This window comes from Bubalus kerabau, chromosome 7 (genome assembly GCF_029407905.1).
Source record: "Bubalus kerabau isolate K-KA32 ecotype Philippines breed swamp buffalo chromosome 7, PCC_UOA_SB_1v2, whole genome shotgun sequence".
NCBI classification, from domain to species: domain Eukaryota; kingdom Metazoa; phylum Chordata; class Mammalia; order Artiodactyla; family Bovidae; genus Bubalus; species Bubalus kerabau.
In genome coordinates this window covers 17,076,664-17,093,332 of record NC_073630.1, presented here as the reverse complement: position 1 = coordinate 17,093,332, position 16,669 = coordinate 17,076,664, and the positions used below count along the sequence as shown (strand labels likewise).

The 16,669-nt window shown below is 40.1% G+C and overlaps 1 protein-coding gene across 5 annotated transcripts in view; it reads left to right on the top strand.

Moving 5' to 3' along the window:
- Positions 1-16,669, top strand: part of UNC5C (unc-5 netrin receptor C) — a 436,417-nt gene that overhangs the window by 351,634 nt on the left and 68,114 nt on the right. For all 5 annotated transcript variants that reach the window (XM_055587671.1, XM_055587670.1, XM_055587673.1 and 2 more), the window contains exons 5-7: positions 7,614-7,794; positions 11,477-11,644; positions 14,418-14,582. In XM_055587671.1, coding sequence (XP_055443646.1) covers positions 7,614-7,794; positions 11,477-11,644; positions 14,418-14,582 — 514 coding nt within the window. The remainder of the gene's footprint in view (positions 1-7,613; positions 7,795-11,476; positions 11,645-14,417; positions 14,583-16,669) is intronic.

The following is a 16,669-nucleotide window of genomic DNA, read 5'->3' as shown; positions in this document are numbered from 1 at the left end:
TTCACCCATTCCAGTCCATCTTAGTTCACTGATTCCTAGAATGTTGATGTTCACTCTTGCCATCTCCTATTTGACAACTTCCAATTTGCCTTGATTCATGGACCTAACATCCCATGTTCCTATGCAACATTGCTCTTTACAGCATCAGACCTTGCTTCCATCATCAGTCACATCCACAACTGAGTGTTGTTTTTACTTTGGCTCCATCTCTTCATTCTTTCTGAAGTTATTTCTCCATTGATCTCCAGTAGCATAGTGGGCACCTACTGACCTGGGGAGTTCATCTTTCAGTGTCTTATCTTTTTGCCTTTTCATGCTGTTCATGGGTTTCTTAGGGCAAGAATACTGAAGTGGTTTGCCGTTCCCTTCTCCAGTGGACCACATTTTGTCAGAACTCTCCACCATTACCTGTCTGTCTTGGGTCGCCCTACATGACATGGCTCATAGTTTCATTGAGTTAGACAAGGCTGTGGTCCATGTGATAGAGATCTAAAAATGTGTATAACAGAGTTGACACTACTTCATGTCTTCTTTGCTCATACATTTAAGAAATACTAATTAAGCACCTACTGTATGCTAGTTCTGGGCCATGGGAATATAGTAGTGACCAAAAAACTAAACCCAAGTCTGTTAAGCTTACATTCTGGTAGAGGAGACAAGTAATAAGTAAAATACAGATTTTATGAGATGAAGAAAATAAGAGTGTGAGATTGGGGGCATAGGCAGAGGGAGATGTTGCCGTTTTAAAGGTTGATTATGAAGTGGCTCATTGAGCAGGTGACCTCTGAGGAAAGCCCTGAAGGAGACAAGAGAGCAAACTTACTGGGGAAAGATTTTTCCAAGCAGGAATAATCAAATTCAACATCCCCAAGACAGGAGGGTCCTGATGTACATAAGAACCAGCGTCTAAAGAGGTGACAGACTGGAGAGAGGAAACTAGGTGATCTCAGAGAGTCAGGGGACCTAGTGTTGCAGGAGATCCTGTGGGTTCCTATAAGGACTTTGGTGTTGACACTGAGCAATATGGGGAGCCATTGGAAGGTTGGACATGAGGTATAGCATAATCTGACTTAGGGTTTAAGGCCCTCTCTAACTGTGTTGAGGATAGATGTTAGGGCCAAGGGAAAAAGCAAAGATAAGACAGGAAGTTGTTGCACTCAATCCAGGAGACAAATGATGGTGACCTGCATGGAGAAGTGAGTAGTGCTGAAGGGACGAGAAGTGGTCAAATTCCAAATGCTTCTTTGATGTGGCATAGGCAAAGGGAGAGGAAGAGAAGAGTCAAGTTCAAGTCTGAGGTTTCTAAGTTACTAGAAGGATGAGGTTGGCCTTAACTGTGACAGATAAGGTGGTGGCAGGAGCAGGTTTGGAGGGCAGTTTGGGAGGTTGTTATTAGACAACTGAGTGGGCTTGTAAGAAGATAGTTGGATGTATGAGTTTGGAGTTCAGGGACGAGGTCAATCTGGAGATAAATTTAGGAGTCTTCTGCATGAGAATGGATGAGCTCACTGAGAAAGTGAATGTGGATGGAAAATAAAAAAAGAAGTCCATGGACAGAGCTACCCAGGGAGAACAGACCTAAGCCCAGAGAAGCTGTGGACGGTGGGAAGAGATGGTACAAAAAGTAAGAAAGTGCCCTGTCTGGAGAAAGCAAGCACGGAGGAGGGAGAAACCCATGGGGTCAAATGCTGCTGCTGAGTCAAGTTAGTCAAGTACTAAAACCTCAGCAGTCCATCTAGCAAAGTGAAAGGAGTTGGTGCCTTTGAAAAGAGCACTTCTAACAGTAGAGGCGAGTGTGAATGAATGTAGGAATGAAGAGGACACGGACTGGAGAAATGTGCAAACAAGGATTCCAAGGCATTTTTTAAGATGAGCAGAGAAACGTGGGGGTAACTGAAGGCAGAAATGAGTAGGGATGGATTTTCTTGTAAGTTGTGAAAAATAATCACATGTCTGAATGCTGGTGGAAATGACTCTGTGTAGAGGGAAAATTAATGATGTAAGAGAGGAGAATTTCTGGGGCGTGGTCTTGAATAGGAGAATGAGAGTAGGATGCAAAGGAAATGAGAGGTGAGGAGGAGTAACAAGGGAGGAAGGTGGCTGCAGAGCAGAGGTGATAGGTGGGTAATGGAGCTTTGGGAGATCTTGGTCATTCATCAGCTGAAAGTGAGGATAGAAGGGGAGGTGTTGTCTAAGCAGCGGAGAAGGCAATGGCACCCCACTCCAGTACTCCTGCCTGGAAAAGCCTACGGACAGAGGAGCCTGGAAGGCTGCAGTCCATAGGGTCGCTGAGGGTTGGACACGACTGAGCGACTTCACTTTCACTTTTCACTTTCATGCATTGGAGAAGGACATGGCAACCCACTCCAGTGTTCTTGCCTGGAGAATCCCAGGGACGGGGGAGCCTGGTGGGCTGCCGTCTATGGGGTCACACAGAGTCGGAAACGACTGAAGTGACTTAGCAGCAGTATCTAAGCAGAGAGGAGAAGGTGTGAAACAGGTGTCTAGGAGTGTGGGACAGTGAACAGAGGATGAAAATATAGTACAATATTTGGGGCAGAATTTAGGGCCCACTCGAGTTCTGCCATCACGAACTTATGATTAGGCCACCCAGCATGGCTTTGCACAGCCACATTCCGCTGTGAGGAGAAGAAGGTGGAGCAGGCAGTGCAGATCCAGGAGGCTGCTCACTGGACCCCCAGGCCCGGTGGTGCGTTGGGTTTGGGAAATCAAACATTCCCTATTTAAGAAGACTCTAGAAGAAACAGCAGCATCATAAGGCGCTAGGATTTAGAGAAAGTTTAAGAAAGCAATCTGAAAGAGGTTGAAATTTTGGAGGACAATGATGCTATGTTCCAAGGAAGTGAGGAAGGATTGGGAGAGTTTTGGAGGATGGGTGATCGGGACGTGCTGAGCAAGTCAGAGATTCTGTTGCAGGAGGTGAGTGATGGCCTGCACCAGACCCGAGCTTCTTGTGGAGATGAGGTCTCAGAACAAGACGTTGTGAAAGGCTGGGAGTCCTGGGGCATAGGGGACTGGGAGGGGGACATTTTATCAAAAGCCAGAGTCCTTGGCTCTTTTCTTCATTCCCTCACTATTTTCTAGCTGTAGATCTCATTGTTTCTTCAGACATAGGCATACAGACTATCCCAGTGTGGAGAACAGATTGAGGCAGAGCTTCCCTGGTTAAAGCTGAAGGGGAAGAAGGCAATATCCCTCAGAGGGTCCAGGAGTGCTGCCACATTTCTAGAGCTCCTCAGAGAACCTCACATCTCATGTAGTCATTGCTCCTATGCTGAAGAGAGACACTGAGGAAAATGCAAAGCCATGCATAAGAGGGTAGAGATTACATACCCAATAATCACATAAGTCTTTTTAAATCCTTTGTCAACAGTGCTGATTGCTTTTTTTATTCCATGTAATAAACTTTTCAAATAAACAAGTGGTTTGCAATATCCCTTGGGATCTCTTCATGTCATTTATGATCCAGATAGCATTGCTGTTGTTACCTATTATGTACATAGAAAAAGCCCATAGTTTTGCACAATCTTGACTTAATCGATTGGGTTTCTTCAGAAGCAGAGCATGAAGCAGAGGTGTGAATGCAAAGGGTTGGTTATGGGAATGCTCCCAGGAGAGCCTAGTCAAAAGACAAAAGGAGAGACCCAGAAAATGTAAATTTAGGAGATGTGTTAAGGAGGTAGCTTCAGCATGCAACCCTGCAAGGGAGCTCTCAAGAGTGACAACTCAGATTCCAATCTGATTAGACAGAAGGCATATTTCCACACCTGTGAGACCATACCAAAGGAGGAGGTCTCAGGGGAAGCTGTGAGCCCCTAGGTACTTCGAGGCAAAACATCCAGGAGTCCGAGGGCTATTCTTCCGAGAAAAGTATCAGGCACAGTTCAAGAAAATTGGAGATACCAAGGGAACATTTTATGTAAAGATGGGCTCAATAAAGGACAGAAGTGATATGGACCTAACAGAAGCAGAAGATATTAAGAAGAGGTGGCAAGAATACAAGGAAGAACTATACAAAAAAGATCTTCATGACCCAGATGATCACAATGGTGTGATCACTCACCTAAGCCAGACATCCTGGAATGTGAAGTCAAGTGGGCCTTAGGAAGCATCACTACGAACAAAGCTAGTGAAGGTGATGGAATCCCAGTTGAGCTATTTCAAATCCTAAAAGATGATGCTGTGAAAGTGCTGCACTCGATATGCCAGCAAATTTGGAAAACTCAGCAGTGGCCACAGGACTGGAAAAGGTCAGTTTTCATTCCAATCCCAAAGAAAGGCAATGCCAAAGAATGCTCAAAATACTGCACAATTGCACTCCTCTCACATGCTGCTGCTGCTAAGTCGCTTCCGTCGTGTCCGACTCTGTACAACCCCATAGATGGCAGCCACCAGGCTCCCCTGTCCCTGGGATTCTCCAGGCAAGAACACTGGAGTGGGTTGCCATTTCCTTCTCCAATCGTTCACATGCTAGTAATGCTCAAAATTCTCCAAGCCAGGCTTCAACAATATGTGGACTGTGAACTTCCAGATGTTCAAGCTGGTTTTAGAAAAGGTAGAGGAACCAAAGATCAAATTGCCAACATCCACTGGATCATCTAAAAAGCAAGAGAGTTCCAGAAAAACATCTATTTCTGCTTTATTGACTATGCCAAATCCTTTGTGTGGATCACAACAAACTGTGGAAAATTCTGAGAGAGATGGGAACACCAAACCATCTGACCTGCCTCTTGAGAAATCTGTATGTAGATCAGGAAGCAACAGTTAGAACTGGACATGGAACAACAGACTGGTTCCAAATAGGAAAAGGAGTATGTCAAGACTGTATATTGTCCCCCTGCTTATTTAACTTACATGCAGAGTGCATCATGAAAAACGCTGGACTGGGTAAAGCACAAGCTGGGATCAAGATTGCCGGGAGAAATATTAATAACCTCAGATATGCAGATGATATCACCCTTATGGCAGAAAGTGAAGAAGAACTACACAGCCTCTTGTTGAAAGTGAAAGAGGAGAGTGAAAAAGTTGGCTTAAAGTTCAACATTCAGAAAACGAAGTTCATGGCATCCGGTCCCATCACTTCATGGGAAATAGATGGGGAAACAGTGGAAACAGTGTCAGACTTTATTTTTGGGGGGCTCCAAAACCACTGCAGATGGTGACTGCAGCCATGAAATTAAAAGACGTTTACTCTTTGGCAGGAAAGTTATGACCAACCTAGACAGCATATTAAAAAGCAGAGCCATTACTCTGCCAACAAAGATCTGTCTAGTCGAGGCTGTGGTTTTTCCAGTGGTCATGTATGGATGTGAGAGTTGAACGATAAAGAAAGCTGAGCACTGAAGAATTGATGCTTTTGAACTGTGGTGTTGGAGAAGACTTTTGAGAGTCCCTTGGACTGCAAGGAGATCTAACCAGTCCATCCTAAAGGAGATCAGTCCTGGGTATTCATTGGAGGGACTGATGTTGAAGCTGATACTCCAATACTTTGGCTACCTGATGTGAAGAGCTGACTCATTGGAAAAGACCCTGATACTGGGAAAGATTGAAGGCAGGAGAAGAAGGAGACAACAGATGATGAGATGGTTGGATGACATCACCAACTCAATGGACATGAGTTTGGGTAAACTCTGGGAGTTGGTGATGGACAGGGAGGCCTGGTGTGCTGTGGTCCATGGGGTCGCAGAGTCGGACACGAATGAGCCACTGAACTGAACTGAATTGATGCGTCTTTGAAAGACATACACACACAGAGACACACACAACCCCCAGGAAGCCCAACAGTACCTAGATTTCTAAGTGGAAAGCTTTCTTTCGAGTGGCAAAGATAACCTGCCTACAGATTCAGAAGATATTAATGTCAGCTTTCAATTATCGGTATGCAGGGTTTTTTTTAATATTTTGAATCTTGCTGTCTTTTCCCTTCCACTTCTAGCAAGATTGTATTACCACACGTGATTGTGTGTGTGTGGTAAGTCACTTCGGTCATGTCTGACTCTGCAATCCTATGGACTGTAGCCAGGTTCCTCCATGGAATTCTCCGGGCAAGAATGCTGGAGTGGATTGCCATTTCTTCCTCCAGGGGATCTTCCCAACCCAGGGATTGAACCTGCATCTCTTAAGTCTCCTGCATTGGCATGCAAATTCTTTACCACTAGCACCACCTGAAAAGCCCATATTACAAAACACTTGGGGCCAAATTTTGAGAAAATCCAGGTTAAGCCAGTGTGTCTCTTACCAGCTATATCTAAGCACAGGATTGAATGTGCTGTCTTAAATAAGAACAAAATGCAGGTTTTAAAACTCCACTATTTTAGATGGACTTCAGTCTTTTTTCACTTTCATTGGTTTAAATATCCTTAAATGTAACCGTTGTTTCAAGACTTATTACAAATAGTCATTCTTATCTACATCCTCATATGTTTACTTCAAGGTGATTTCTGTTTTTCCCTTTAAATTGTGGCCTCTCTTCTAAGGATTATAGAAGCAGTATTTTAGAGTCCCAGTGTTAGAGGTAATTTGTGTAACATCCAGCCCACTGACAGATTTAGAGATTAATTTCCAGACCTCTTGTAGTGCTGGGGGAAGCTCCTTAAGATTTTGAAAATGGCAACATTGTTGACTCCCTACAAGTAAAGGTTACTTGTATCTATATCCACACTAATGCACAAGGAAAGTTTAAGTGTGGTAAATATCAGTATGTTTTGCTTTATTGATAAACCTGTGAGGAAGAAAAGCAATTTATGGGACAAAAACAGTTTATCCTTCTTAAGGATGTATTTTACAGAATTTGCTTACCTCCTTTCATTCTTTAAGGATAACATTGCAGTTGCTAAACTGAGATTTACATAGGAAAAATAGTTGAGTAGTTTTGAATAGTCACGTCTTAGGTTCTCCAGAAGCAAACCATGAGAGCCAAAGATTTGATGCTAGGGAAAGACAAAAGGAAAGATTTGACTATGACTTATATGCTCTTTAGATCATATTGAGAGTTGGTAGAAAACCTTTTTGTTCCCTCCTAAGTATTTTGGCTTAGATACATCTCTAAATATGTGTTTGCTACATTTTAAAGTAAGTGCATTTTCAGGGAAATTTAATCCATATGTTTCAACAAGACATAAATCATGCAAATATTGTTTTATTTGAGCTGCATGATGTCTAGGACGCCTTTTGAGCTTTTTTGATAGTCCTTATATTCTTTTCTGAAAAGCAGCAGGTAAGTTGCCAAGAGTAAACAAATCAAATAGCAAGAGGTTTGAGTTCAGTTTGAAATGCTTAGCCCATTATTTTTGATTGGGTTCTGAACTGGGCAGTGCACATCACCTATTCCTGCCTGCAGGGCACAGTGAAAACAATTTGAACCCTGTATTTCCCAATTGGGTCATTGACATTTGAGAATAATGTAGTACAGACAGAATCAGCATGTTTGGCAGGTGAGTGATACTTAACATGACCTCAGAAAGTTACTTCCTCAAGTTTGCAAATTTCATAGCATGGAACAGTGCTGTTCACATTGCAGAACAAAAGTCAGGACTGGCAGCCATCGAGGGATTCGTACCAGGGATTTATCTATTTCTCTTGTGCATCTTTAGGTGGAATGGTTGAAAAATGAAGACATCATCGATCCTGTTGAAGATCGGAATTTTTATATTACTATTGATCACAACCTCATCATCAAGCAGGCCCGCCTCTCAGACACTGCCAACTATACTTGTGTTGCCAAAAACATTGTCGCCAAGAGGAAAAGCACAACCGCAACTGTCATAGTCTATGGTGAGTGAACTCTGTGTGCCTCAATCTGGTTCAGGTCAAACTGCAGTCTCTCATTTTAGTGTTAGAATATCAAGTGAAGAGGCCCTTCTCAGTCCCCATTGCAGCTCTCTTCCTGCTTCCCATGTGGACAGTGAGGTTTCTCTACTTTTCTGATACTCATAGGAAACCTGGATTTGGAACTTCTAGCCCTTTGTCAGTTTATAGGACAGTAAAGGAAATCCACTGAGGGATCTAACGCTGTAACAAGCATAAATGCCCTGCATTTCAAACTGAACTCAAGAATCCAGGAGGGTTCCCTGCTTCCCGAAGCCCTGCCCCGCCCTTCTCAGCCTGGACTACGGAGACCTAGAGGGAGTTCTGACATGAAGATACTTAAAGCAGCCTGCTGCTCTTTCTGTGGGCCTCAGGAGAGCGATTGCAAGACCTCAGGTAAACTGGAGCTGACATGTTCTCCAAACGCATCAGAGCAGCTTTAGCTGCCTGGAACTTGCTTTACACTCCATCAAGGACATCCAACGTGAAGACAAAGCCTGCCATTATTTACAGCCCTAGTCCTAGCCTTGTAGCAAGCTGCAACATGATGACTTCTTCAGAGAGCTTCTCTTCCATTCTCGGGCCCTTTCTAATCCATCTCATCCCTAAGCCTAGCATTTCTCCAGAAGGACTGAACGATTCTGCACCCACTTTTGCCACTGCATGTGATGTTTTTATCTCCCTGTTTTAGCACTCAGCAGTTTTCTCATTTCATGAGTAGTTGCGTCTGCCCAGTGAGGTTTTTAAGCTCCTTGGTGGACAAAGAGACAACTCTATACATTTATGCTTCTTACAGTGTTAGATACACAGTAGATCTTTATATTGTTGGTGAGTTATTGTCTGAGAGGAAACTGAATAACCCTGAGAAATATTTTGAGGTTCTACCGCCACCAGAATGATAATGGCCACCACTTAGAAGGTAGGGGGCTGTTCATGGCTCCCTTGGTGTTAAATGACACTTCAGGACATTTGTCACTGGCAGGTACATGGCTCGTGGCACTTCCTGCAGGTCGTACTACTTGGCTGGATGCATCCTCAGGCTGTAGGAGGTTACGAAAACAGAAACCACTGTGCCGTGCAAAAGGCTGAATGTAGTGATGCTTTAATGCTGTCATTTTCATTACAGGACAGATGCATGCTTCTTTTAAAAAAAAATCCCTGAATACTCAGAAGTTCAATTTCCTTAAGTCACAGTGAAATGTTTCCCACTTTTTGTCTTTTTCTAGACTTTCTGAATGACTTAATAAACAGTGCTAGAAATGCAAAAAAATTAGGGTACATCACAGTTTGTGCCAATTGTAAGTGATTAATGAGGGCAGACTCTTAAATAGATGTACTACATAGATGCAGCTCTCTTTTCCTATGTATAGCACGTTCTCATTATCCATAAGCACAAGCCAAACATTGTCTTTAGTAAGGATCAAACACCAAGAGCTAAAGCATTTTGAGTTTAGCAAACAGTGTGGCACTAGGGCTCGGGAGTCTTCTGTTCTAGGCCTAGTTCCGGCAGTAACTAGCCTTCAGTCGGACACTTAAGCATTGCAATACTCAGAGCACATACCTCCTTCCCCATAAAATAATGGAATAAGCCTAGAATCTTCAAGACTGGTCTTTTTCTAAACATTTATGATTTTTAATTTCTCGTTAAAATCCTAGCAGAGCAGCACATGTATACTGTAACCCCAAATATCAGCTTGCCAGTATGTTGGTAAGAAATTTATACTGCTAGTTCCACAGTATTTGGAGTTTCGTGAAGGTGAGTGGGTTAAATTACTTTTGGAACACAAAACTCGGTCAAACATCTGCATGAAAGAACATGTATTCTTATACAACAGAATGAGTTGTGCAAGGCTCATAGGTTGGGCTCGCTAGAAGACCACAGAAAAACATATACATTTAACCAGTATTTCATTTTTGAGTCTGCTGTTAGTCTCATTTTTAGACTGCAAGTATATATTCATTACGGAAAATTTGGGAAACAGAAAAACATCGAAGAAAAAACCTATAATCCTGTCATTTTGTCATCCAGAGATAGCTTTAAAAAAGATGGATATATATACTACCGATATTTTCTTAACATACATAAGATTTTAAAATAGGGGATATAATTTTTTTTTACTTAAAACATAATGTTGAAATATCCATGTATTATTAAATAGACTTCTACAGCATTATTTTTTAAAATGTGTTCTTTCATTTAAGTATAGTTGCACTACAGTGCTTTCCCTTTGGCAACCAGCAGTCTATTGTCTGTCCCTTATTCTGTGTCATATTTATTTTAGATTCAACCTATAAGTGATTTCATATGGTATTTGTCTTTTCTTTCTGACTTCACTTCACTTAGTATGATAATCTCTAGCTGCATCCATGTTGCTGCAAATGGCAGTCTACTGCATATGTGTGCCTCATCTTTTTAACCCATTACCTATTGACAGGCGTTTGGGTTGTTTCCATGTCTTGGCTATTGTGAATAGTGCTGCTGTGAACATAGGGGTGCACGCAGGCAGCAGCATTTTCAATAGCTGCCTGGCAGCCAATGTCGTGAACATAGTATGTTTACCATTTTCCTATTGTTGAATGTCCAAATTGTTCTCATTTATCTTTATACAAAAAAATAAAGATAAATCTTCATACAAAAGTTCTTATCTTGATACAGGAAAAAATAATTCTCCACTGAAAAATAGCCTATGTCTCTATATATAACACATTCATGATTATTACCTATTGTGTAAGATCCTAGAGAAGGAGATGATGGGCATGTGATGTCCCTATACAGGTTTCTGTTATTTGAGTAGCACACTTCTTTACCATCAAGAAGTAGATGCATATACTGTCTGTAGCATGTTTTAACCAGCAGAAAATAATTTTTGTTAGAAATTGCTTAATTATAATTTCATGGACTCGTATATTGAGATATGAGAATATATCAGTATTTTCTAGAGTGAAATCTCTAGAGGTTAATAATCAACATAGTGCTAGACGGTAGGTTTTATAATCGTATCTATATTGACAGGTCCATCGAACATCATAAATAGTCTTTATACACAAAATATGTGTCAATTGCAGTTACATCAGCTAATTGCTGATCCATTCAAATAAATACTTAGTTGTAAATCCAGCTGTCAAGACTTTTTTTTTAAGAAATAGATTCACTTATTAATGAAAATAAAAATTCTTGAAAGGTTATAAAGTTTATATATGCTAAAGATAAATAATCATCTATTATTAAGGAAAGGCTAAATGATTTTATCAGTTACCATCCTCATAGCCACCTGCAGCCTTGGTACAAGGATATAAGCATGTTATTTGAGATAAGTTGTCAAAAGTATCAATAATTTTTGGAGCTTTACTAGGTAGGGGGATGTTTTTTAAAACAACAGTGGCTAAGGAGAGGAGAACACAGTTCTGTTTTCTGAGTAAGTAAATAGATATTGATAATTCATTTTATTTATCCCTGTGCTTAGAATTCAGTTTTGTAGTAATAAAATTTTGAATGAAATTACATCTAAAGTTCTCTTCCAGCTTTGAGGTTTTTAATTTTTTTATGGTCACTTGGGATACAACATTCTTGTTTATGTTTGATATGTGGTTTGTGCATCTCTGTGTGTATGCATGTACACTTAATTCATGTTTTATCATTTACTTCCAGTAAATGGTGGCTGGTCCACTTGGACAGAGTGGTCTGTGTGTAATAGCCGTTGCGGACGGGGCTATCAGAAGCGTACAAGGACCTGTACCAACCCAGCTCCGCTCAATGGTGGTGCCTTCTGTGACGGGCAGAGTGTACAAAAAATAGCCTGTACCACGTTATGCCCAGGTAAATAAACCAGCACCCTCATTCCAAATGGATCCTCTCATTCTAGAAATGTTTTAGGGTATATATACAAAGGCTTATTCTAGACCTGAATGTGTGATAGATAGTATGTAAATCCATCATACCATCCAATGCTCACATTACTGGGAAATCACGTCTTTTTCCCCAAAAGAGTACTTAACTTTAATAATTACATTAACATGCAAAATAGTATGAAAAACACACAGGAACATAATCCCTCTTTATTACTCAACAAAACTGTTGGAGCCAAGTTTGCAGAATATTATAATTCAAGGCATTTGAGCAGCATTGAAAGCCATACATTTAGGATAACAACCATTGATATTCAGAAAGTCAAGGAAATTAATTGGAACTGAAATTTAGAAAGTGTTTGAGGTAAAGTACTTGATATTTGGTATCAGTTTATGGGCAAGGGCAAATAAAACATTTGGAATGAATTAAAAGGAAGTCTAAGCTTTGTGACACACGAGCTAATAGATTTTGAAAATATGATGCAGTCACCTATTATCTATACATGTTCAGTTCAATTGCTCAGTCCTGTCCAACTCTTTGTGACCCCATGGACTGCAGCATGCCAGGCTTCCCTGTGCATCACCCAACAGTCTATACATGAATACAGTAACATGTCTATATGTGTCAGTCACCTCTTTTTGAGTTATTTGCAATGGTAACCTATAACAGGATTGCATCCCTTTGCTTCTGAGCATCTTTCTGTACTCTCTTATGTTGTCCCAAGCTCTTATCCTTTGGTAAATTGAAGTTACTATCTGCTGAAACCAAAACCTACTAAAATGTCTAATTATATAATATATTGAAAAATTAAGCTAAAATTACTATTAGTGTATTCCATTGGGGTAGCTATTGTCACTTTCATTATTTAGATACAAAGACTCCTCACTTGCCTTTATTTTGCCTAACTTTTGTCGGGTTCATTCTTAAGTGGAACCTTTCTCAGAGACAGGTTAGAGAAATGAACTGGAGAGAAAACCATAATCTAAATTTTATCATTCCTATGTTAATTTTCCAAGTATCAAAACAGTATCCCACACTGAACCCTTATAAGAGCTTTTATTTATGGAACAAATTTTGACACTTAGCTAGGCTAAGAATTTCAATATTTTTTATCTTGTACTCTTCTATATTCTATCTACATACTGACTCCCACATTTAGAAATACACTAAGCATTTAGTTGAGCTTCCATGGTGGCTCAATGATAAAGAATCTACCTGCCAAGACAGGAGACACCAGTTCAATCCCTGGGTCAGGAAGATCCCTGGGAGTAGGAAACCCACTCCAGTATTCTTCCCTGGAAAATTCCATGGACAGAGGAGTTTTGCAGGCCACAGTCCATGGAGTCGCAAAGAGTCTAATATGACTGAGCACGCATGCACACATACAAGCATTTAGTTAAAATAGAAATGTGTGTTTGTGTGTGTACTTTGGGATGGTCTAGGTCAAAGCAAACGTCTTTTCTCCAGATAGTTGGGGGTTATTTATGTAGCTAACTCTGTACAGTTGAAATATTAATACTTTCATCATTTTTTCATGTGGGCATATTTATATCTCTGTATATTGTGCATAATGCATATATTTACACAGTAATTTAAATATGACATCACAGAGATTCTCCAAACTATGCAGACTATTAAAATTGGTCTAATTTCTAACAAGATGTAGGTATAACATATTATGTACAGTGCATGTTCAATAAATGATGTTTGCCATTGTCTTGCATTTATTCCTGGATAATTATTTATGGATTTCAGGGAAACTTTTTTAAAAATATAACTCTTATTTTGGTATTTTCTTCTTATTTATGTAAGAACCTTTAAAGAATGCATTTTAAAGTACCACCTTAGTGAAATTTACTATTTTCTCAAGTTAGGGTTTAAGTTGTGTGTTTGTTTTTTTTTAAATAGAGTTATCTTAGCCCATTATCATTGAAATTTACTAACAAGTCAAGCACCAAAATTAAGAAGAAAGTGAGTCTATTCCAAATGATTGAATCACAGGAAAAAAAATTAAAAATGTGCGTAAATATTATTTTTAAAATAAAAATAGAAATGTGTACATCATCAAATAAAATAATGGAATGAAATAATCAAATAATAAATGGAAAACTATATTCAAGACGACATTGCAGAAGATCTTAGCAGAATTAAGCAGCATGGATAAAAACTTAAAAAGAGTGTATAAGATGTAGAAGATAGAGCGGTAAAGGGAGAGAGAGATAGATAAATGGGAATGTAGATGAATATATTGATAGGATGGAGGTGGGTGGGTGGATAGATGAATGGAAGGATTTTTTCCCCCACTCTCCTGACCTCTTCTCCTTAACCCCACAGAGGTTTACTGGCACTAATCACATGCACTGTTCATGGGAATATTGGATCCATAAGGAGGCCCCCTAATTTTCAATCCAAAACCTAAAATAGAAAAAGGGACACTGCTAGGATTTACCTTTATATAACTCCTGGTGACAACTTTGATTTCTGTGTGTCCCATTAAACTTCCCTTGTGTGGTCAGTGAAGAAATAGTCACACACCTCTTGTAAGGAAAGTTTGCAGAACCCACAGAATGTATGGAGAGCATGCGCTACTTCCAGCAGTTAAAATGAATGCAGCACTCCTTGGTGGGGCATTTTCTTCAGTGTTTGGTGTTTTGTTTCTACTTGAGCCCTGCCCTCTCTCTGCCTTCAAGAAGCTCCTTCTCTCTTTGACCTGTTGCTGTTGTTTTTTTTTTTTTTGTGGCAGTGGATGGCAGGTGGACTTCGTGGAGCAAGTGGTCTACCTGCGGGACCGAGTGCACTCACTGGCGCAGGAGGGAGTGCACGGCACCAGCCCCCAAGAATGGAGGCAAGGACTGCGATGGCCTTGTCTTGCAGTCCAAGAACTGCACGGATGGGCTGTGCATGCAGAGTAAGTCTGTTTGAGACACAGGGGAGGTGTGTCTTAACCGTTGGATTTCTTTGAAGGAAATATTAAAAAAAAAAAAAATCCCATGAATAACTACAAAAATGCACTACTAGGGCTCTCAAAATTGAAAAAAAAAAAATGAATCTCCCAGAAACCAGAATGAATAACTGTGTCCAGTTAACAAATGACATACATAGTATTGCTTTCCCATGAGCAAAAAGTGATTTAGTCGTTTCCCTAGAGGGTCTGTCATTCTTTTCAGGGCAGGGAATTGCTGCTCGGTTGTATTAGAGTGCACAAAAGGGCACCCTAAACTCCTCAGAGAGTCACACGACTTCCAAAAAGTAAGCTATTTACTTCTAATTCATGGCTGTTACTGAACCAATGTCCATGAAGTTTAGAATACATGTATAAGAACAAGAAACATTTCTGCTGATAGATTTACCAGTTTTCAAGTGTTAAGTAGGAATATCTTCACAAGCCCTTGAAATTGCTGGGTTTGTATTAAAATTATTATGTTTATCTAAAGGGAATCATGTTTATAAAATGTAAATTTTAAAATGGATGTAGAAGATTGGCTCAGGAATATAATAGATGCTATAAGCTAAGTATTCCACATTTTTTATGGCTTTGTTACTTAGATTTTCTTAATGAGATGGTGGTTTGATTTCCACACTTAAAATACTTTCCATACTTACTAAGGAGCCCTTAAATATACGAAATTAACCATCTTTTTTATGGGCATGAATTAAGGTACTAAAAATTGTTCTGAAATCACACCTGTACAGTTGAATAAATCAAACAATGTGCTGTCTTTGGATCTTGGGTAATGGTGGCCAAATGTTGACATTTCTTATAACACAGTACAAATTGGTTGTGGAATACAGGCAAGCAAACGTATTTGTGTGGAAGTATTTGTATTTTCCATTTAAGAATAAGATATTTTCAGCACATTTGTGAAATTCTGTTTATCTTCCAGAGTCTGTGCTTACAGGGACCTTTAAAAAGCAACTTTACTTAAAATACAGATAGATAGGTGATAGCATTTCTGACAGAGAATATAAACCTAATGGGCCTCTTATTTTTCTGTCCATGGTACGTGGTATTCTTGAGAACAGGCTGCAGCTGAGTGTGAAGCATATTTTCTGGTTGTGATTTGAGGATGGCTACTGTGCCTCTCACTATTTGTACCAGAAACACAGAAGGAGAAGAGTACAGCTATTTTACTAACTGTTTATCCAGAGATACAGAATTTGTTCCTCTAGGTGTTAGTTTGAGTTGAAGATTAAAATGAAAACATAACACACAAGTTGTTTTTAACATTTTTATAATTTAGTAGTGTTCTTTTAGTGTAGAATGAATGAATTCATGTGATTGAAAAGTAACAATATTTGAAGTTTCTCTCTTGCTCACTGCCTTTCTCCCTTTCTCAGTATTATCCTTCAGCTTTGGGTGATTTAATGCCTTCTGCTTCCATTGTGCATATTTTAAAATTCTCAAAGTGACTGATTTAACAAGGAGTATTATGCTACAAGATGGAACATTGGTCCTTTTATTAGTTACACACAATGACACATTCTAAATTATGGCATATATCAAATACAAGCATGAAATACTCTTTTTGAAACAATGTTATTCATTTATTTTTAGCTATGCTGATGCTGTGTGGGCTACTCTGTAGTTGTGGTGCACAGCTTCTCATTGTGGTGACTTCTCCTGTTATGGAGCACAGGTTGTATGGCTTCATGGTTGTGGCACATGGGATCAGTAGTTGCGGCTCCCGGGCTCTAGAGCACAAGTTCAGTAGTCGTGGTGCATGGGCTTAGCTGCCCTGTGCGATCTTCCAGGATCAGGGATGGAACCCATGTCTCCTGCATTGACAAGCAGATTCTTTACCACTGAGCCACCAGAGAAGCCCACAAGTATGAAATGTTCAAGTTAAGAATTTCATGATATAGCATCCCTTTGAAAGTGACAGTGTTAGTCATTCAGTTGTGTCTGTCTCTTTGCGACCCCATGGACTGTCACCTGCCAGTTTCCTCTGTCCCTGGAATTCTCCAGCCAAGAATACTGGAGTGGTCAGACATTCC